This window comes from Lonchura striata, chromosome 5 (assembly GCF_050655825.1).
Source record: "Lonchura striata isolate lonStrDom1 chromosome 5, ASM5065582v1, whole genome shotgun sequence".
Lineage (NCBI taxonomy): Eukaryota > Metazoa > Chordata > Aves > Passeriformes > Estrildidae > Lonchura > Lonchura striata.
Genome location: NC_140707.1, coordinates 17,527,014 through 17,549,092, shown reverse-complemented (window position 1 = coordinate 17,549,092; position 22,079 = coordinate 17,527,014). Strand labels below are relative to the sequence as shown.

The window sequence follows — 22,079 nt, the reverse complement described above, 5'->3', positions numbered from 1 at the left end:
ACTTTTCCCTAGCCTACCCAGGCCTGAAAAACAAAGCTGACTTTGAATTGAATCCAAAAGATAATCAAGTACAAATGTCAAAGCAATTTTACAAATCAGAGTAATGTGGGTGATAGGGCTGGGAAAAGAAAATGTAGATTTGACTATCTGTTTACAAATTAAAAGCTTATTCTCCAATGCTTTCTGATCAGCTACAGTTCTTGGAGGCCAGAGTATCACAGTATGAATCCCGTAGCAAAACTAGGTTGTGAATGGATATTTTTCCCAATGCAAACACTTGCAATGCATTCTCAGGTACAGATTAACTTTAGTAACACTGCATTCACAAATTGTTTGCTCACAATAGCCTTCCAAATATGTAACACATTACCACAGTCCTAAACAAAAGAAATAATGCATTTATTTATTATGTATTGTTATTTATTATTATTTATTTATGCAAATTCAGGCATGTCTGTAAAGAAGCCATGCTGCCAGCCCCTAAAGAAATACAGTAGAGATTCAAGGCATTAATTTTGGCGGTCATTTTTTTTCTTTACCCTTTTTGTTTTGCTGGCAAACACAGTAAACAAAAAAGCTGAGAACTTTAACTGGATAGATACACTAATTTAGGAGGCTAAATTCTTGTTCTGATGACACCAAAACTCTGGTGGGACAGGTGAATACACTGACTGCACTCATATCCTGTTTCCTCCTGTTCATTCAAGGCTGCAGAAACATCACTTCTCATTGGTCATCCTGAACAGGCACCACACCAGCCTAAAATAGTGACATTTACATGTAAAGTCCACTGGACTCTGCTCACACTTTCAGCTGCAGCTTCCCTAAAACTAACATGAAGAGGGCTTAGGGTTTTCAGTAGTGCTCAGGAGTACCCCTCATGGACTTGCTCTTCATTTTCAAAGCTTCGACATTTATTGCACTGTCATAAGAAAATGCCATGATAAACAAGATGTTGATTCATTTCCTGAGTGTAAAGATATAAAGGGTTAAGATTTAATCAAAGCAACACCAACATTCACAAAATTCTCTAATTAACTGAACAGTGATGCTATAGCTGACTCAGGAACTTAGACTTCCTTTTATTTTTTTCCCCATCTCATTTAAACTTCTACTCTGATCTGTCCTCAAGTCATGCTTTCAGAACTGTTTCCATTACTCTTCCACAGGAGTTGTCATAAAACACCAGAATACACAGCCAAACACTGACAGCTTGGTACAGATTTATGCTGGAAGCAACCTTAGGATGCACCACCTTAAGGGACATGGTTAGATGGATCAGCCCTGACACAGATGGCTGGACATATTTGTCACCTCATATGACAGCATAGCTCATTCCATAATTGTATTTATCTATTTCTGCTTGTTACTGTAAAGAAAATCGGGTCACAACCATGACTCTGTGGAGTTCTCCTGTCCCTGGAAAGAATTCTGCACCAGACAGTCGTTTTGTGTTGTCTTCATTTTAAATGCTGTACAAGAAAGCAGCCAGCTAAACAGTCTGCTAAAAAGGGTCTTCTCAAAACACATTTGCTGTTCATAAAAGAAACAAAAAAATCAAACTAGATAACAAAGAACCTGTCCCAAAACCCATTGTGTCAATAAACAAAGAAAAAAGCATTCTGTTGAAAACAAGGTAGTATAACAGATAAATAATGGGAACATAAATAAATCAAATGACTGAAATGAAGAGAATCTTTGCAAACTGTAGATTTCATGTCTCAATTAACTTAAAATTACTCTCAGCATTTAATTGCTTCTAAGGTCCAAATAAGGTCCAATAAGCAACATTCCTTCAGATTAGATTTTTCAGTAGTTAATGGATTTGCAGAAAATGGTTGTAACATTCCTCTCAAAACAGTATCTCATAATTACTTGGGTCAAAATTCTAACTTTTTCAAATGTTCCTTTAACTCCTATAATGCTCATCTAGCTTTATTCTGCCTGTCTGAACAAAATGAAGACTTCTAAAAAAATATCTGCTATCATCACCCAATCCATTTATTTAAGTGCCACAATCCCAAAATGCACATGTTGATATTGTTTTGTTTCATTTCAGTGCAATAAGATACAAAAGTAATTGTTTGTTTTCCTCATTCATAAAGACTATTATGAAAGTCCCAATTTCAAACTCTCTGAATTTCTTTCTCACCGGCTGCTAAGTCTGAAGTCTACAATAAAAATTGTGAGATCAAGTCCCAAGGCAAGAGAGATTCTAGGTTTGCTGATTTTCATTCCCTGAAATCCTGGCAAGGTGCCATCTCACAGCCTTCACAGCTTGTAATGGAAACCACAGAATACCCTTCAGAAAACAAAAAACACTGGTTCCAGTCATGCAAAAAGAAGCTTCCAGGTTTCTCAGAAGTTTCCAAATGGGGCAGCACGTGGAAAAATTCTCAGAAGTTTCCAAATGGAGCAACACGTCTGATTATGCAAATTAAAATGAGTGTCTCTGATGCATCTATCTATTCTTCAGGTTCTCAGGTACGTTGAGTGAAGCAGCTCACAGCAGAACAGACTGCACGCCCATCCATCACACTTAAATGCAATCACTGGCAAGCAGAACTGCTCAGCTACTGCCTAAACTACAGAGATGCATTTAATACTCCCCCATCAGCAATCAACCTTTTCCACATTTGGTCATAATCACAATGAATTGTTCCATTTTAATACTTTGTTTTCCTTTTCTTACCCCATGGCAGTTTAGCATGCTTCTTGAATGAGATATTTATAGAGAAAAAAAAATCTCCTCTTCCAATTTTACTCCTGTATTAGAAAGAGATTATTTTTCAAAGAAATACAGATTGCAGAAGATATTTGCTCACCTGTTGCAGTCCACATGGAGCAGGAGGTGGGATGCACTGAGGGACACAGCAATCCTGTGCCACTGCCCATCTGCCAGGCGGTAGGGGAACACCTCTGTCCTCATCTTCCCATTAAACCTGTAGTGATACCTGATCTCATCCCGCAGGCCACTGCTCTCCAGCTCAAAATAGCTGCATTGAAAACAGGAAGAATCAGTTCCACCTTTGGATGTACTGTCTGAAAGAGACTGTCGCTTTCTTCTTGACTGGTAAGTCCTCTATAAACAAACACCACCATCTAAAGAGGTTACTCAGCATGGATTAATTTGTTTTTAATTAATTATTTTTTAAGAAACAGAGAGACAAGGCTTTACATTCAGAGCAATACAAAACCAGCAATACTAATTACATGAAAACAGCTCCAAGTACCACCTGTCAGCCAAAGAAACTGAAGTCCTCTTTTCACCCATAGAAAACTACAGGAATCCAAGCCTTACTCTTTTCACCAAAATATTTTGTATGACTGCAGGCTTTGTAAGAATTTGAAAAATAAAGAACAGTACATATATCACAACCGCAAACAAATAAAAAGCTATTAAGGTAAGAAACCACCAGGTAATCATTAAATTTGTATTTACTACTTGAAAATCCAGTTTAAAAAAACACAACTGTTCATTTTTAGGACTCCCCTACATACAATTGTGCTTAACTCATTTTCTGACTTTTATTGTTACTTTTCAAGGAAAGGACAAAACCTCCTGGCTGGATTAGGTGTCTCCACATGTGGCATAAAGCATCCAACAATCAAAACCTTCACAAAGCTGTCAGACTCACAGGAGAGCTAATGAAGTGGGCTTATTAGCTGGTCTCACAGGGGTGTGGTGGGAGCCAGTTCTTTCTGTAGGTTGAATTTAGCACACTGACACTATAAATAGTGAAGTCTTCTCTTGGACCTCACCAAGTATTTGCATCATATTGAATCTTTTTCCCGCTGAAATGAAGCTGTGTACATAGAAACTGGTGCTGCAGACCTCCCTTCATAGTAGAAATAGCTATACAAGACATAAAGACGTTATATTGTCCAGATAATCCTTTGCCCCATCTACCTCCACAGTGTTTTGTTTTTCCCTTTTGGCCAACACTAATTTAACATGGCATGTGAGAGATAGGTGCTGATTTGGGCTAAGGTGGGAAAAATTGCAGTAATGAAATCCACTTCCAAAAAATAAATGCAACCCAAACCAGTAAATATTGGAGTGCCAATTTTCACTTTCCAGCAAGCCTTTTACACTGCTTGGCAGTACACAGGCCCTGATAGCTTGTGTGCACAAGCATTACACAGGGCCTGTGCACTCTTCAAGATCAGAATTTATCAATGAAGCTGAGGGTTTCCAACACAACTGGCAAACAGAGCTCCTTGGGAGGAAAACAGGTGATAAAAGACTAGCTGGAAACATGTGCAAGACATCACAACAGGCTGGGAATGGGAACACAAAGACACTAAGTCTTCACCAAATGTGAAATTCAAGCCCTCCTCCATCCTGCCAATGCCTTGTCATCACATTTTTCATGCAACATAAAAGCATTACTGGGTCACATGAATCAAAGACTCAAGTGACAACATAAAACATGTGAGGAGGTAAAGGTAAAACCAAAGCTGAATAAAACCACAACAGAATGCATGCAGTACAGAGTGGGAAAAAAGGCTGGTGTTGTGAAAGCACTGACACAAGGAGAGCAGAGAAGGAAGGATTCTCTAAATAGTAGAGCAGAATGTTGATTAACTACAGCCAACACCCTTTAAAATACCTAAATCACATTCACACAAAATCTGGGAAAGAGATTATTTCAATGCTCAGTGACAATATAGACAATAACCAAAAGACACTGCTGTTGGTGTTCCCAAGCCAGAAAAGCACTAGGACAAGTACTGTCAGTGATGCCATACTTAAACATTCTGTAATTTCTATCTGCTCTCACAGCACAAAAGGAAGCGAGACAGAAAACTGAAAAAAAAAATAAATAGGGAGAAGTACATAACATTCACACACAAACTATTTGTATGTATATACATACAGATATATGGTTGATCACAGAGCCTTAAGAGCCCAAAAATAAGACAATCTCCTGCTGCAGGAAGCAAATTGCTTCCTGAGGTCATTCTTCATCATCTCCAATAGCCACAGAGCTGATCACTCAGCACACAATGATTTCTTTGTTAATGCAAAGGCAACAGTGCAGCCCTGGAAAGGTCATTCAGATATTGCACTTAATCACATCTGAGCTCTATTATTTGTACAGCATGGGGAATTGCAAAGCTTCTCACCTGACAAGCTTTAGTGACAATAGTTACCTCAGGTCTGAGAACAGCTTGTTGCTTAGGCATCGAGCGTGCTGCCAACCTCCTGGCTAATTTATATAGTACAGAACAGATTACTTAAAATTTCAGGCATTAGCTAGTGCTAACATTTTTATATATGTGCACCTAATGTAGTAAGTGCCACGGGACTGTATTAAACACCATGCTTTATCTTTCAGTGGCAGAAAAAGGAAGGTGACAGCAGGGAAATTCTGCACCTATTCTTCACCACCCTTCAACAAGTGCAAATCACAAAGTTACACTCAGAGAGACATCAGTCAACAAAATCCCAACAGCAGAAACTACCTGGGTTACCTCAACACACCTCTCTCGTATTTAAAAAAAAAAAAAAGACAATGTAAACCAACACTCTTGTGTTGATTTTCTTTTTTTAAGATGCAAAAATTCACACTGAGCCCTTGATTACACAAACACTTCACAATGTTCTTGGTTCAGAAATTGTCTTTACCAGAATATAAGTCACGTGCAAACTGCTTTCTCTTTTCTTGCCTCCTTCCATTAGACTCTAGGGGCAAGAAGCCTCTTCCAAAGCAATGACACAAAGGCCACTCACTCTTGGAAATAACTACACCTGCTCTGTTTCAGAGTTCTAATCTGTAAATTGGGGAATGGAAAACACATGAGGGGAAAACAAACTCAGGCAAGTAATCATCAACCAGTGAGAAAATAATTAGTAAACCCAGAGGAAATAAATGGATTTTTTTTTTAATCGCTATCACATCTTCAACTTCAAATGCCATTGTACAATTTTTTTATCCACGATAAAACAACAGGTAAAAATGGGGAGGAGAAAAATTAATAGAAGGTTCCCTACAAGAGACAGGAAAACTGACTGATCTCTCACAGGTGTTTTGAAGGAACTTGGCAGTATTTTGACAGGAACTACAAGAAAACAGAGGGCTGGAATGAATCAGCATTCCTGAAAAGCCTGTAACATCTGGGGCCATCTGAATATATGTATCATGATTCAGTGTGAACCTTCAATGCTGCCATGAAATCCACACCAAAAGCCTAAGAAAGATCCCTGAGTATTGTGAAAATCCCTGATTCTGCATCACATCTGCATGCCTGTGCCAGCCTGTCCTGCAGTTAGGGCCCTGCTATCCTCTCCAGACCTTTCTCAGGGAAGAAAGGTGGGAGACAGCAATCTCCTGGTCAACTCCTTAGCACTGAGTGATGGGTTCTTGTTTTATTTGTTATTTCTCAGCAACTATTTGTACTTCCATGTATTTTAAATAAGGCATGATCAGAAGTTAACATGTATTTTGACAGATGAATTTCTCAAAACACATGTATTAAGAAAGCTTCATTTTTATGGAACAGCAATACAATTTGACCTTGGCTGAAATCCTCCCACTAGTAGAATTTCCCTGTTTGCTAAGTATGTAAATTACTGCTGCCTTCTTTCGTACAATTATAGAATTCAAATGCTTTTTATAGGTCTATTTGCAGTCTCTCATTCAAACCCCAATATATAAGAGAAAAACGTTGCTAAATTCAGACTGATTTTATGCACATCAAAAAAAGTTGGGATATTTCAAGGTCATACAATGTGCTTTCCAGAAGGACAGTATTATTCCACAGCTGATTCCAGATATTTTACAATTCTTTCTGAGAGTTTTTGCAACCCCTACGTACCTCACACAAAAATATTGTTTGGAGAGGATAAAGCTTGACACAGGTACTTTTAATGACTTTTTTTCTTCCCCCTTTTAGTCACCACCATAGTGACTAAACTGTATATTTGACTGCTCATTTCACTTCCAGATCAGGAAAGAAAGGTTCCTAAAAGTATACTTTCAGTTAGAAACACCTGCTGTGGATGTAATGACCAAAATATATTGTAATGACCAAAAAAAAAATGCAATGGCCAAAAAATATCAACATTAAATAAGAACATGTACGACACCTGAAGCAGAAAAGACAAAGTATTTCTAAAAGGTGAGTTGGCTTAGTCCACCATCTGCATTAAGGAAACATATTCACCTATTCATCATCTCAACCCACAGAAAAGATCTTATCCTGTGGCAAACACCACAACATTTCATTCAAAGATTTTACTGCTGTTAGATTGATCAAGTGGCCAAAGGAAGGACAGCCACAGATTACAGATCCCAAGACAGGGCCCCAGCAAGAACTGTGGAGCTGGTGTCCTCCAGAACATCCTTAGGCTACACAGCACTTTATTTCCTGATCTTCACCAACCCAATACCTACCACCAAACACTAAAATATCCCACAATGAAGATAGCAGCACAATTGAGATTAAAACAGATTAAATGCTCCTGTAAGAGCTCTAGGAACTAACGCAGAACTACTTTTTGCATTCAATTCAGGCAACCTTCCTCCTTATCACATTCAAATATAAATAAAGCAGAGTTATCATTCTGACTTTACAACTTCCATCATCCTTGATCAAGTGCCAAATGAAGCCCCACAGCCTCTTTCAAGGAGCAGCACCAGCATTTATAGCAGATGCTCTTGCAGCTACTGAACAGATGTCCCAGGGCAAAGCAGCAGGCACAGATGGCATCCCTGCAAATATGTACAAACTTGGGGTTGCCATCTAGTCAGAACACCATGCATCTGCTTAACATTGTATGGGAGAAGGTCACAAAACCACAGCAGTTCAAGGATGGAAGCCCCATCCACCTTGCACATGCTACAGCAACACTGTGATGTGGGGCCTCCCAGATGCTGGGGAAAAAAATCACTGCCAGAAAAATCAGACTGGTACTGCACAGAAACTTCTGGAAAATATCTGTGAGTCTGGCCAAGGCACAGTTTTTAATTTTTTTCTATAACAATGCAAATTCAGGAAAAGTCCAGAAATCAGTCATTTTGATGCCACCAGCTATAAATTGTAAATTCAGCAAGCCTCTGAAAAAAAATCAGAATATTTGGACTTGTTCGTGCACATAGCTTTTTCATTTCACAACAGCATTGTGCTGTTTCATGATAAACATGGCTTCAGGCAAGACTGTGCCTTAGCATCTTTGTAGAAATAATTCTTGATGTATTTAGAGACAGGCAAAAAATCTGCATCCGTGATCAGAGAGATGTCAGGATTTTCCATCTACAGGGATTCTGTGATGAAGCACAGGCCATTACTGCTTTGGCCTTTTGCTGTTCCTTACACCAAGAGTCTGTGTGCACAGTGGGACATGGTGTGCTGGGTGTGCCGAGTGGCTCAGCCTGGACAGCGACACCAAAGTGACCAAGCTCTCATTTTAGCAAAGCAAAGTGCTCAGTGCAAAGCAAGCCAGGCCAGGAGCAGGGGCTGGGCACTGTGCTGCAGAAAATCTGGCAGGAATCTGCCCAAGGCACTGCCCCTGTCAGCGGTGAAGCCACAGGGAAGAAAAGCAGTGCCTCTGAAAGAAAAGATGCATCTCTTCCAACAAAAGGCAGCACTCACTTTGCAGTTGTCACCACAGCTCTGTGTGGCTGCAAAACCAGAACAAGTTACACCTGTCAAGGTAAATATTTCAGGGGCTTCCAGGGGTGCTGTTCCTGTACCCTAGTCGCTGTCAAGTGACAGGGCAGGACACCAAGCTCTGAAGCATTCAGCATTGTGAAGCATTTGCATTTTGAAGAAATGTTCAAGCACGCTCCTCCACTGCACGTGCATCTTGAGGAACACGTTTGGTGCAGTGAGAGTCTCGTGTGCTGCAGCTGTCACTGCCACAGTGGCCCTGGATGGCAAGAGAAGCTTCCCTAACATCTACACTTACAAACCAGTCAAAGCTGCTTTTTACAGCTGGTTTAAATAAAGACAGAGCCAGAGGCTGCCCAGCAAAACCGTAGATGGCAAATGGTTGCTCGTGCAGCATTAAAGGCTCACTGCTGTGGCAGAGATTACACACTGATATCACCAAAGTCAGACTGACATCAGGCAGCACAAAAGATGCCGTGAATAGAAGCATTACCTGTGCCAATGAAATTTGTTGCTAAAAATCAGATTAGCTTTCTACAAAGGGAAACACAAAAGCCAAATCCCATATATTGCATCACCTACTCGATTCCTACTCTATTCCAAAAGTATTCCTTCTATGCAAGCAAATCCAATATAGCCAAAATTTAATACTAAACACATTCAAACCTCTCCTGTAAAAGCCTGAAAGTGCAACATCACCATGCTACTGTCTACCTAAATAAGGCTCTTCCAAACATTTCTATCCTTTCCTTTCAAGCAAAAGGAACTAAACCCAGTCAATTAAATGACTTATTTTTTCCTACTCAGAGGACAGCAGTAATTGTGTTCTACCAGCTTAGCTTGAAACATATAACAATAAACACTCCCACACTGACACCTTCTATTAGTACAGAATATTTATTAACATTTTGTCTTCTGTTCTACCCATCTTAGACATGGCAGCTGAGCATGCGAGCTGCAAAGCATAAAGCATTTATGATGTGTTTGTGTACCTGCAACTAGGCAGAGGTCATCTTAATACAAATTTACTCTCCTCTGATCATATAAAGAAAAAAGTAACCCCAACATCTGCCTGCCAGGCAAAAGACAGCTGGAGTCAGAGTTAGTACAAAGCAGCTACATATTTCTGTGGCATGTGTTGTAAGGATTGACCTTCACCATTTTTGTTTTCATTTTATTTGTCTAGAAACCTACCTTCACTGTGGCTGCAACCAGCCTACTGTCTGGCAAAAAAAAAGCCTGGTTTTTCTCCTAGTCCTAATAAACCAAGTAAGAAATACCACACTGCACCTAAAAATAGAACAGTGTGTTAGCAGCCAGCAGGACAGAAAAGAGTCTGGCTGGAATAAGCTGAAGTTATGACTCCTTAAATGTATCTCAAAAAAAAAAAAAAAAAAAAACCAACAACAAACCCACACAAAAACAACAAAAGAACATGCTCACACTAAACACTGTCTTAACTTTACTGAAAAGTAACCTGACAAAAGAAAATCTTTACTCCTGTACATATCACCATCCAATACTGAGTCACCTTGTGCACTCACAACCCGCAGCTCGTCACCCACAGCCCCTGGCCAAGGTTTGTTTCCAGTGACCCATCTGCAATTCACAGACTGAGGACTTCCTGAATGGGGCAGCTACTTTCTAAGGCTAACCTGGGACTCTGGGCATTAACCCAGGGATCTCCATGGGTGTGCAGAAGCCTAGAGCTGCCAGGGTGACCAGAGAGATCCAGCAGAACTGTAACTGTTGGAACTCAAAATGTCCCTCAGACAGTTTTGGAGGTTCCAGGCCTTGGTCAGAAGCATTTGAGACCCTGGCAGGCAGCTGGAAACAGCTGAGGTTTTGAGTTTGAGCCATGGAATTAATTACCGACTTTGAAGGTGGAACAGTCACAAAGGGTTTGATAGTATAGTAAAAGTAATCACAAAGTAGAGGGGAAAATTTTTTAGTGCTGTACAGGGGGGTTTAGCACCTGTCCAGGGTGGTTTTTACTTTGTACATGGGGGTCAGAAGTTCTAAGATGGAGGAAAGTGGGCTGATCCCGTTCTTCCTCCTTCTTCCTTACCTCCATGTTCTTGGTGATGTTGGCACTCACAGATTGGTTTAGAGTAGAAAAGCACCATTTAATATAGGTAATAGGCATTGGGGAAAACGGTAACCATGTAACATGTAATGTACCATGTAAAAGAGAGCAGCAGCCCTGGCGGGGAAAGAAGAAGCAGTCGGGAGTCAGAGAGGATGTCAGGGTGTGTGTGTGCCTCTGCCTGAGCTGTGAGCAAACCACAGCAGCTCCAGAAGAAAATCTTTTAGATAACTTGCAATAAACTGCCTTGGGACTGAACAACAGAGACTGCTGAGCCTTTCTTTGGAAGCACGGGTGGGAGGAGAGACTTTTCCACTACACGAGACCCCCGAACCAAGCCCAGGGTTCTCACAGTAACAAAAGCACAGCCCCATCCAGTCCCTTCCTCCCTCATGCTCATCACTGCAGCAACAGCTCAGCTCAGGGCATCCCCAAATTTACAGTCTCTAAATGCCAGATTTTAATCAAACAAGCAGATTACAGCTTTTTAAACTGATGAGTTCTGCCACCTGAGTAAAACTACTCAGTTGAAAAGTATTTGATAACAAATTGCCCTAATTGCAGTGTCCTTAGAAGAAAGGTTCTTCCCTCTAATCTCTCAAATTCAGCAGCTTTTCAGTGATTTCTTACATTATGACAAATTTCACATGTTGCAAAATGTGGAATATGCCAAACTCATCTTAGGTCTGGACTGGTCAGTATTCTTGAGACACTTTAAGCTGGCTTATTAAGACTTTTCTAATCAGCAAGAAAGGACACTTAATCAGTGGAACAATTACCATCCCTTACTGAAGACCAGGCTAGAACTAACAAGCTATAAGGATGTAGCAAATCACTATGTCCTTGTAGGCCTATTTATACATTTCCAACTTGGCAAAAAACTCAAGGTCCATGCATCCCTTAGCTGAAGTATCTCCATTATAACACAAAAAAATCACACCCAGAGGTCCACAAGGCACCTGTCCAGATGAAGACCCTTCCCTCGGGCACGCACAGAAGTTAGCTGAGATTACAAAACTTGCATGGAAACTACTAATCAGTAGTAACTACTAACCAGTGCCAGGGCTGTACTTGGAAAGTGACCAACTCTGGACTTCTGTGTGCAAAAAAAAAGGTGTTGGAAGTCCTGTTGGTGTGCTTGGTTTGTGTGAAGCCACCGAGCGCCCAGGCTTGTGCAGATCTGAAATCAATAATTGATGTCTCTCTCAATGTGTAATTATTGACTTGTTGCACACTGGGTAACAGGCAACAAACACATTTCTCCTGGATTCTCTGGGAAAAAAAAAGAAATTTTTTTCCTTTGCCCTCTCTCAAGGTCCAGTCCATGTCTGCCCTGTCCTCCACCTTCCCTGCCCCACTGCCACCAGCTCTGGCAGCTTTCCACAGCCACAACCATCAGGGCAGGCACTGCCACCCCCTCCCTTTCTGGAGACATTGCCTGGAGCAAAGAGAGCACACAGGCACCACTACAAAACTGCAAATAAAACCCAAAAAGCAGACATGTCACCGACAAACACACCAATGAACGTTAATAACCTGTTGCAGAATCTAACTGGCTTATTAACCAGGGGAGTCGATTCCAAACGAGCAGCCTAAACTCAGCAGGCAGTTTTCAGAAAGTTGCATTTAGTGCAAGTTTGAGACATTCTGGTTCTTTGCCTTTGATCAGAGGGTCATAAAACAATCAAATGGAATAACTCAGCATGTCGGAGCAGACTCCTGGGGGACTCACACATCCTGCTCCTGGCTGACCATAACGTTTCTGCACTGTCCAAATTCGGGTTTAAAGAGTTTCAAACTGTCAGCCATTCCCTTCCAATTGCCAGCCTGGTCCAATGGATATGTTTCAGCAGCTGGTTATGAGCAGCATGTTAATGCTTCAGAGACACAAGGATTGTCAGCCCAGTGTACATAAAACACCTGCTCTCAGCAGGAAGCCACAGGATGGAAGGTAACTCCTCCAGTAGTAACTCCTCTCTCACAATGCTTAAATCAGTGGAAGATTTATATAACAGTTCTTCTCCACTTTACCCTTTTGTGTACTTTAACCCCAAGAACAGCAGCAGGTGAGCACAATTCTATTTGCATTTGCATCTCTAAAGACCTTTTGAGTAGGAAAAAAGCATGTAAATGCCTCACATATTTCACATCAACTCATTCAGAGCTGTGGAAGTAAGGCTCACTCTTCAGCTATTCTCTTTACAGCTTTCCAGTTTAGCAATTCAACATATAAATATTCATAAAGATGTGCCCTTTACCCTAAAAAAAAAAGTTAATGGATACATCTGCAGAGTTTTTCCTTCCCTTTCTGAATCCTGGGCATCTTGGAATCCAATAGGCATATACCCATCTTGCAGAGAATAATCTAAAAACATAGCAGGGAGTAAATCTAATTTTTCAGGTTTACTACTAGGGTCAGAAGTCGCTTGCAGAGGCTTCTTTTCATCAGCTAGGTTTCAGTGAATAATTTAACTAGCTTATTACTCCTTTGTGGTTTTAATTAAACATATAATGGCCTGGTAGCCTTCCAGCTGTTATTTGTGAACATACAGCTTTCTATCTGCTCCTCAACAGCCTCAGGAGGAATTCACAGTGTCACCTGGGGGAGTATCCAACAATGGACTGGAGCCTCATGCCTATTTTACCTCCCCACCCACAACTGACCTGCAAAGAATAAAAGTCTCACTATGAGCCTGACCCATTTATCAGAATCCTCCTGAATATTCATATCAACACAGCTTGCTGCTACAGAGTGAAGGGGCATATTTTGGACTCAGTAAATCCATTTCACTATAGCAGTACAATCAGCTTACAGGTTTCCAGGAATTTGGCATGGCATCAAGTTTCTAAAGTTCAGGTCCTAGACACAGGTTACAAGCATATTAAAAAAAAAAAAAAAAAAAAAAGGAATATTTTAGGAAAAAAGTTTTTAATGATTTCTGTAAGAAATTCTTCAATACAATAATCTTCCGACTCTGTCCTTTGTTCTATCATGGTGAGAGTTCTCATTATGAAACACTCTTCAGAAAGAATGACATGTGTGTACGTGAACATCTTTGACATATTTCTCCAGATGCTAATCTTGGCCAGTGCTGGAGAAGAACCATCAACATACCTCAAACCCAGAGATTAAACAGCTGAACGGCAACGCTGACTCCATCTAATAATTGATGTTCTTGGGCTCTGGACCATGCAAGGCCAGAGCAGCTAAGGAGCAGGCAGACACAGCTTCAGGTGAAACTGTATTAAATCACTGTTGAAATGAGGAATTCATTGTGGGTGGCATTTTAAATATCTCAGTGGCCTTTTCTAAGTGTTTTGGTGGTCTAAAGAGTCAAAGGTTGTAAGCAAAACAGCTCACAAAGCTCATCTAGGAAGAACTGGCTAGCATAATTCACTGATCAAGAACACAGTTTCCAACTTCTGCATCCCCTAGTAACATGTCTGTCCATCCTATATTATTTTTTATTATCTCTAAATTAGGAAAGGAAATATAACCTTCAGATTTACCACTATATTCCACATAACTATACACACAGACTGCACAAACCATCAGACTCTCCAATTAGAATTTCTCTGCATTAATTAAGATTTTGATTATCCAAGATTAACACATTTGAAGCATGAAAACAAAGTCTTTATAATCATTAAACTGATGCAACAAAATGTTAACAAAGATGCATTATCATTGTCCTGTCCATCAAATGATGATATAACTTAACAGCAAATCTCTAATTGCCATGAAATATCCATTTAGAATAACAAAATAGTATCTCTAAATTGCTGACTTCAAGAAAAATTGCATTAATCTTATTTTACTATCTTCAGTTTAAGAGCTCCATTCTATTGGAAAATAAAAAACCTGCTAAAACTTACTAGAGAAATGAAATTTAAACCAGGCATTCTATGCCTTACTACCTTAGGACAATCATCTCCACTACATCAAAAAGCAGAATATATACACAGACCTTTTCATTGCTTGGAATAATACCTATTTCTCATCTATTAAATCTGTGCACAACAAAAAAAGACATGAAAGATATGAACACTGGTATCCATAGCTAACAGAGCTTCTTTTGTCATTTGTTGCTGGCCTCCTGTATGTTCTGAAGGCTTGAACTTTTAATTTAGCGACTTCTGGTACACTGGTAAGTTAAAAAAAAAAGTAAGCCTTTAACTATAATATCTCCTATTTTGCACAAAGAGAAGGAATTGAGAAGAGTTCTTGGGTTTTCCATAGTCAAAAACTAAGGAACAGTTTTTAAGGTTAAGGAACAATTGTACCCTTATACTTGTTCCCACACATCTTGCTGTGATGAAATAAAGATACCCATTATTGTCCTCTTTGCAGTGTCTGTTTTCACAGACATGGGGAAAATTGAAAAAGATTGACCAAAAACACTGATGTCATCAAAAACAGAACCATGATAATTATCAGACATTTAGCAGGAGCAACAACTGATAAAAGGCTTGCCCTGTGACATGTCTGCACCCATTTCAGTTCCCATGCAAAGCTATAGAGAGTGGAGCTGTTAGAGAAACACCAAAAATTATCAACCTGAAAATTCTGCTATTACATTGATCTAATGTAAGCATGGTCCTCTTCAGTAATGCCCCAAATCTTTGTTCTCTACTTCTCATCCATGTCAAAAAACATTGTCATTGTCATCCACTTCATTAATTTCTGTCATCACAGATCTGGGGTCGGAAAGGAGAATCCTTGGCAAGGTCTGAGCAGCAACCTGACAAACAAACAGCTTTAAGGGGTAGATAGTGAGTCCAAAAAAGGAGGATAGCCACAGTAATCCGCCTGAAGTAATAGCAGCCAAGAGCAACACCAGACATGCCTGCTCTGACTCCTGCCTGGAATTACAGACTGAAACTTCCTGTTACTACACAGAGCTGCAAAGGCTCAATTGAGACTAGCAGGCTATCCTTCTACTCCATGTATTTTTAAGCAGATGTCATCACTTTAAATATTCTAGATAACCTCAGTGCCAGAGAGGAGAACAGCAGTGTATTTTGTTCCACCAAGATTACTCCTGCAGAGCACATCTCCCTACAAGCCTCTGCCTGTCAAGATAGAGGACTCAAGGAGCTGCATTCAGTAGATGCCATATCTAAAAATCCATGTGCCTTGCATTGTATAATCACCACTGTCTGTCTAGTTTGACCTTGGATTTTGCTATGTGACAGCATTTTTCTGTTCAATGGCTGTCCTCAATGTCCTCTTTCTCAAATAAATAATACACAAACCCTAAACATGGCAAATTGATCCTGTTAACCATGACTTCAAATGGCCTGAAAAAGCTTGGAGAAATTGAAAAGTAATGCAAAAGGGATGTAGAGTAAGAGAAGGAGAACAGGAAGAGATATAGGGAGGGATCCCTCTCTAATGTAAAGGAATATTCTTCTCGACTGAGACAGTGGCCTGAAAAATGCAAAAGGGAATAAAGTAAAAGACCAATAAGAAAGTAGAGGTGACATAGAAGTATAGCAAAGTCCTCCCCTTAAATGGGGAATATTCTAATGTAAAGGAATATTCTCGACTGAGACAGTGGCCTGAAAAATGCAAAAAGTAATAAAGTAAAAGACCAATAAGAAAGTAGAGGTGACAGAGAAGTATAGCAAAGTCCCCCCCTTAAATAGGAAGCCCCATCTGGACATCTCTGCTGTTGCATGAGCAAAAGGCATCACTGACAATTTGGTCATGATGAAGTCACTGCCTTCTCCTTCATACACTTTCCCAACAAAAAGGGAAGAAATTGGGCTAACAACTGAGTATCATGCACATGATTAAGACAAATACCAGTAGGACTTTTTTAATAGAAGTGCTGCAGAATGACTGATGTTGGATTTGAAATGAGAGCAACCAAAGAATGTCCCATTACCTGTATTACAACAGAAAAGACCAGCACTAGTCTTTTATGTGTCAGACTAGACACAAAAGTCCTTCAAGACCTAAGAAATTACCAAAAAAGAATTCACAAAGTTATAAATAGGAGACTGATACAACACACAACTTTGAGACATCAAAACATCACTGGAATTGTATTAGGAACCATAATAAAAAGTACACCTTTTTTTGTAACAAACTGATGTCTACCACTAAAGCAGATAATCAAAGAGACCTCTTTTTCCTCCTACACTGACAATCAGAAACAAAAAAAAAAAAAGTGGGGGGAGCAGGGGGAAGAGACATACATGAAATAGGAATATTATGTATTTATGTTGGGAAGAAAAGATACACAGTATTACATGGAAGCACAAGTAACTTAATTGAATAATAGCTTAGTTACTGAATCTCACAGAAAAGGTACTCTTTTAAAATGTTGTAAAACATAGCGTAGCAAGAAAAGTGCAAGTTTAACTTTTATGAAAAAGCAAACGCCAAAGCACATATAATAAACTAGTCAGGAAAATTGCATCACAAGGTTTGTAACTTCCAAAGTGTATTGCATCTATACTACATTGGCTTTGATCTTTAAGTTATTTTACAGATCAGGATACATAAATAATGAATTCCTCCTATAACAAAATAAAAAAAAAAAAGAAAAAAAAGAACTAGAGAAAAGTAGCAAATTGCAAACTATGAAGAAAGGCTCTAACTTGCATGTCAAATTTTACATCTACCATTTCAACACATTGTCCAAACAGTACCCTGAGCACTCAGTATCTTTTATGTTGCTGCTGCTGCAAGAGAGAGAAACAAATTGCTCTTACCTGTGCTCCAACTCCCGGATGGACAATATAACTCCAGAAGTTGATGCCTTTTGCTGCAGAGTGGCCAGAAATGTGAACTCACTTCTGTTCCGGAAGAGCTGAATTAATTTCTCACTCACATGGGGTGCTGCGTGGATTTCTCTTTCTGTATCTGAGAATTTTATTTTTAAAAGGAGAAAAAAAAAAAAGGTTAATAACAGTCTAATAAAAATGCTAAGTCAGAAAAATTCAGATTTTTCATTTTCACATCAATATTTTTCATTTTTGAGAGTCATCTGCCATGGTCCACCACTGCATTTTTTCAATCTAAAAACACAAATGCCATCTCTGTCAGCATGCCCACTTGTCACTTTGACAAGTTCACAACTGGTCAGCTACTGATTTTCGGATGGATTTTTTGACGGGATGCTGAGCCATTTGTGTCTGCTGCGAGCAGATGAAGTCGCTGTAAATAAGGTGTGCTGCAGTCAGATAAACAGGCCCCTAAATTCTGAGAGATCTCAGGCACTACCTTTCCCAACAACTCACCAAGCTCCAGTTTCAGCTTTCACCACTGACTCTGTTACCACCTCTCCTCGTCCATCACAGGAAACTTGTCCTGGCCCAGTGCAAGGCAGAGATGTATTATAGCTAATAATGCTAAACAGCTGTGCTCCTGCCTGAGAAATAAATACAACAGGCTTGCAATCCACGGCTGTTCCAGGGATTTCTCAGTTTAAACAAGCAAAGTATGACAGCTCATACAATATTTATTAAACTACAGCCTGACCAGGCAGATGCAGAAGTATCCCAGCCTCGCCAATCCTGATGATGTCCAAGCAGCATGCCACCTTCTCACAGCTGATCTTCTGAGATTCAAATGCATCGGATGAAATTATTCAAATGCATCCCAGCACATTCATTTTTAACTCATCCTTTTATTCACTGTACATCATCATTACAAAAGACAATCAACAACAAAGCAGAGGAATCATGGCATTTCACCTTCCCACCCATTGCCATGTCTCTCATGCAGGGCCTTTGTCACACTTTTGCAAGACCTGAGCCACTTGCAGTTCCTGGATGTTATAACCAATTAGAAACCCAGTGTGCTTGCTTTCCAAAGGTTTTACTGTGAAACCAAAAATGCTGGCACGAATTCTCAGCTGGTAGAAAAGCAGAGAAACTCTGCTGAATGCTGAGAATCCAGCCCAGCGTCCATGATGTAAAACACAAAGGAGTGATGAAAATTACAATTCAGAATTTCACTGTAGAAGGAAAAAAAAATCCCCAACACTATAAAAAGGCCCCATTGTGTCATTAAATGAGGCTTTGCATACAGAGAGGAGAGAGACTGGCTTGAAAAACAACCTAAAACCTCAAACACACAACTACTGAGGGAATGCCATGGACTGAAACCAAACTCCAAGGAAAAAGTATTCAAGCATGTTTGATAATTGGGTGTCTCCTGTGCAGCTTAAAGCCCTCCAAAGAAGTTTACATACCCAGACTCATAACATGCACTCTGAAAGGCTCACTGGTAAAAAGTAATACAGAGATCCAAAATCACTAGTCATCGTTTTAAAATCTTCGCCAGGGGCTCAAATTCCCTTGATAAATACAGTAAACTTTAGTATAAATATAAATATATAAATTTATAGCAACAAACTATTTGTTTGTTCAGTGCCACTTTTACCAGAGCAGAGGATAAAGCTTCCAAGAGCAGAAATCATCCCCACTGCCATCATGTAATGGAATAGAAGAAAAAACAATCCAGCACAGAAGACAAGATTTTGTCTTTATCTATTAGCTTTTTGTATCTGTATCATTATCTTCACCTAGCAGGTGTTATTACTGGTCATAAATATCATGTAGTTTCTTTTTTAAAAGCTGATGCAAGAGATACAAGCTCTGTTTCCCATAGACCCATAAATTCACCAATATTCAGTTTGCTATCTACAGAAACAGACAACCCACTGGTAGCACGTTCCAAGGCACAAATAAGACTCAGAGGTAAAATGTCCAAGACCTGACAGATTAAGATGATTATCATTTTTTGAAGGTTAAAAACATTCATATCTTTTTTATTTTTTTTTTCTTAAAGGTGTTACAGTTACCAGAAATAAAATGTGACTTAACAAAGCTTTCAAAAATTCTTTCACATGAAAGCACAGTCAGTGCTGTCAGTGGAACATATATGCTTAAACTTCAGTCAAGCCTTGTAAAGTACAACAATTTCTCATTATAGGAAGGCCCACATCCCACCACCTATCCATCAAATTTTATACAAAAATATAGGGCTCCTCGCTCAGAATCATCCATGGTTCATCAGTGCACTATTTCAGTTAGAAATATACTTTGAAATATTTTGCTATTCTCTACCACCTCTTCATAGAGAAGGGTATACTAAAACCACAATGACACATTGATGTTAGTTCTCTGTTGATTAAAATCAGTAAGATCCAAAGTTCTGAAATTCCAGAGTGTTGGGTCAAAACTACTGGGTAACAAATAGTATTTACAGACTGCTTTGCAACACTGTGCCAGTGTAATTGGTACAAAGGAAGTTATATAACCAGGCTCTTAGAAAATTAACACACTTCTAAGTACACTGCTATGAATTTGGGAAACAAGTCCAGCCATTAGCAGCACCTTGGGATACCCCTACTGCAAGCCAGGTGAAAAATTTACTTGCTGATGCAAAAACACCTCTAGACATTTTTGCAACTGAACTCCAGTGCAAAAAGGGGTTTTGAGGCCAAAATTGCATGGCCCAGCTCCTGTCCCCACGGCACAGCAGCACCTGCCCTCCCACACAACATCCCCAGCAACACCAGGTTTGTGTTTTGCTTGATTTCTGCAGAAAATGCCACACAAATGAGCTGGGAGTACAATCCATTTAGAATAAGAGCCTTCTATTTTCAGGTAGATTTTCACACTTCAAAATAAAAATAAAAAAAAAAAAGGAAAAAAAATTGAGAATACATACACCCCCTCACCACAGGTGCCTGAAAGGCAAAATACTTTTTATGCTCTCTATAAAAATGACTGTCTGCTTGTAATGAAATGTCATATTTCCTACATAATACAGAACAATATAGGTTTATACAGCAATCTTTAGTGAAACATCGCTTCATGCTTGAATGATAATGCAATCTCAGCGAAATAAATAAACAAACACAGATACGACTTTCATATGCCCTTCTATGTGACTGTATTTTCTTAATTTGAAATAGTGACTGTCTGAAGGGTGTTTTAAAACACACCAGAGTGTTCCTAAAATTAATCAAGGCAAGAAAGCAAACACATTCAGTTATTTGCAAGTCCAAGAGACAGAAATAATCTCAGAGCATCAAGTAAAGGCAACTTTCTACCTTCAGCAGAACAAAAGCACAAGACACACCTATGTCAGAGAAAGCACGTGTGTCATTTCATTTCAATTCTTAAGCTTTGGGTCCAAGGAAGAAAAGCCAAACACAAACCAAAGGTCCAGTTTGCCAGGACAGATAACAATAACCATTTAGGTGCTACCATGGCCCCTCCCTGGCACCATCTCCCCCATTGCCAGGGATGTCACCTTGCCTTGTCCTGGATGTCCCCTGAGAGCCCCCAAGACAAAAAGAGCTACAAGAGGGGCTGGCACAGCATCCTGCCCAGCTGCAGCAAGCTCCTACACCCTGAGCCACAGAGAGAAATTCTACCCACAACTGGAACCACTCACAAGACTGACTATCAGCACCTTCAAAATAAATCTCAAATTTAGGTGTGTTTTCACTTCCCCATAAAATCAAGTGAATGGCGTTGCTGCTCTGGGGCTGACGATGTGGGGCAAGCTTTACCTCACACATACAAACCATTCAGATATTTCAGTGCACACTCACCCTAAATGCCAAATGGAATTAGGTACAATAACTCAGGATCAGCATCAGTCCTTACACCGCCTGATTTAGACCCTCAAGTCACATCTTCACGTGTGGATTCAATGCTCTGCGCATCACCATTTGTAACCCTGAGCACATTAGAAGCCCCAGTTAAGAGAAATTCAGGAGTTGGCATCAGCTCCATTAATAAGAGTGTGATAAAATCACCACCACAGAGGCAGACAAAATGAGTTAGAGAAGGAAAAGGACAATGCTAGGAAAGAAAGCAAAGGTCTTGCCAAGCCTTCTTTGACAGTGACAACAATCCACAGCACAAAGAGAAACACGTGGCCATTTGGGATGAAATTTGAAGTGATGAGAAATGTGCACCAGTTGTTAAAAGCTGTAGACCAATCCATCTGGGGAATAATTTTTCTTTAATAGATGCTTCCATTAGAGGAAAAATAGTAAAATTCAGTTCTGAATCAACTAATTTTCTAAAGCAATAGGTACATTTTATCATTCACTAGCCTGCTTGAATACCTTTTACTTCCCTTGGCAGAGAACACACTGCAGAACACATTGCTTTATTGGTAACTTCAATCATTTTAAAGCTATTTGCTTCAACATGCTTTCACGAGAACCATTGAACAGTCACTCTGGACAAGCAAGTAGGAATTAATCCTGCAACAGCAGTGAACCCAGATTTAAGCTATAGCAATTAAAGAATTGAATAATACCGTTTTTTGGCTTTTACCTTGCTATGGGCAAAATCCAATAAAACTGAAAACTGTATTTAAAAAAAACAAACAGTA

The 22,079-nt window shown here is 39.7% G+C and overlaps 1 protein-coding gene across 3 annotated transcripts in view; it reads right to left on the bottom strand.

Annotated features, from left to right (window-relative positions):
- Positions 1-22,079, bottom strand: part of NELL1 (neural EGFL like 1) — a 286,520-nt gene that overhangs the window by 245,327 nt on the left and 19,114 nt on the right. For all 3 annotated transcript variants that reach the window (XM_021528531.4, XM_021528532.4, XM_021528533.3), the window contains exons 3-4: positions 17,426-17,576; positions 2,826-2,996 (exon numbers count right to left, since the gene is read on the bottom strand). In XM_021528531.4, the coding sequence (XP_021384206.3) occupies positions 2,826-2,996; positions 17,426-17,576 (322 nt within the window). The remainder of the gene's footprint in view (positions 1-2,825; positions 2,997-17,425; positions 17,577-22,079) is intronic.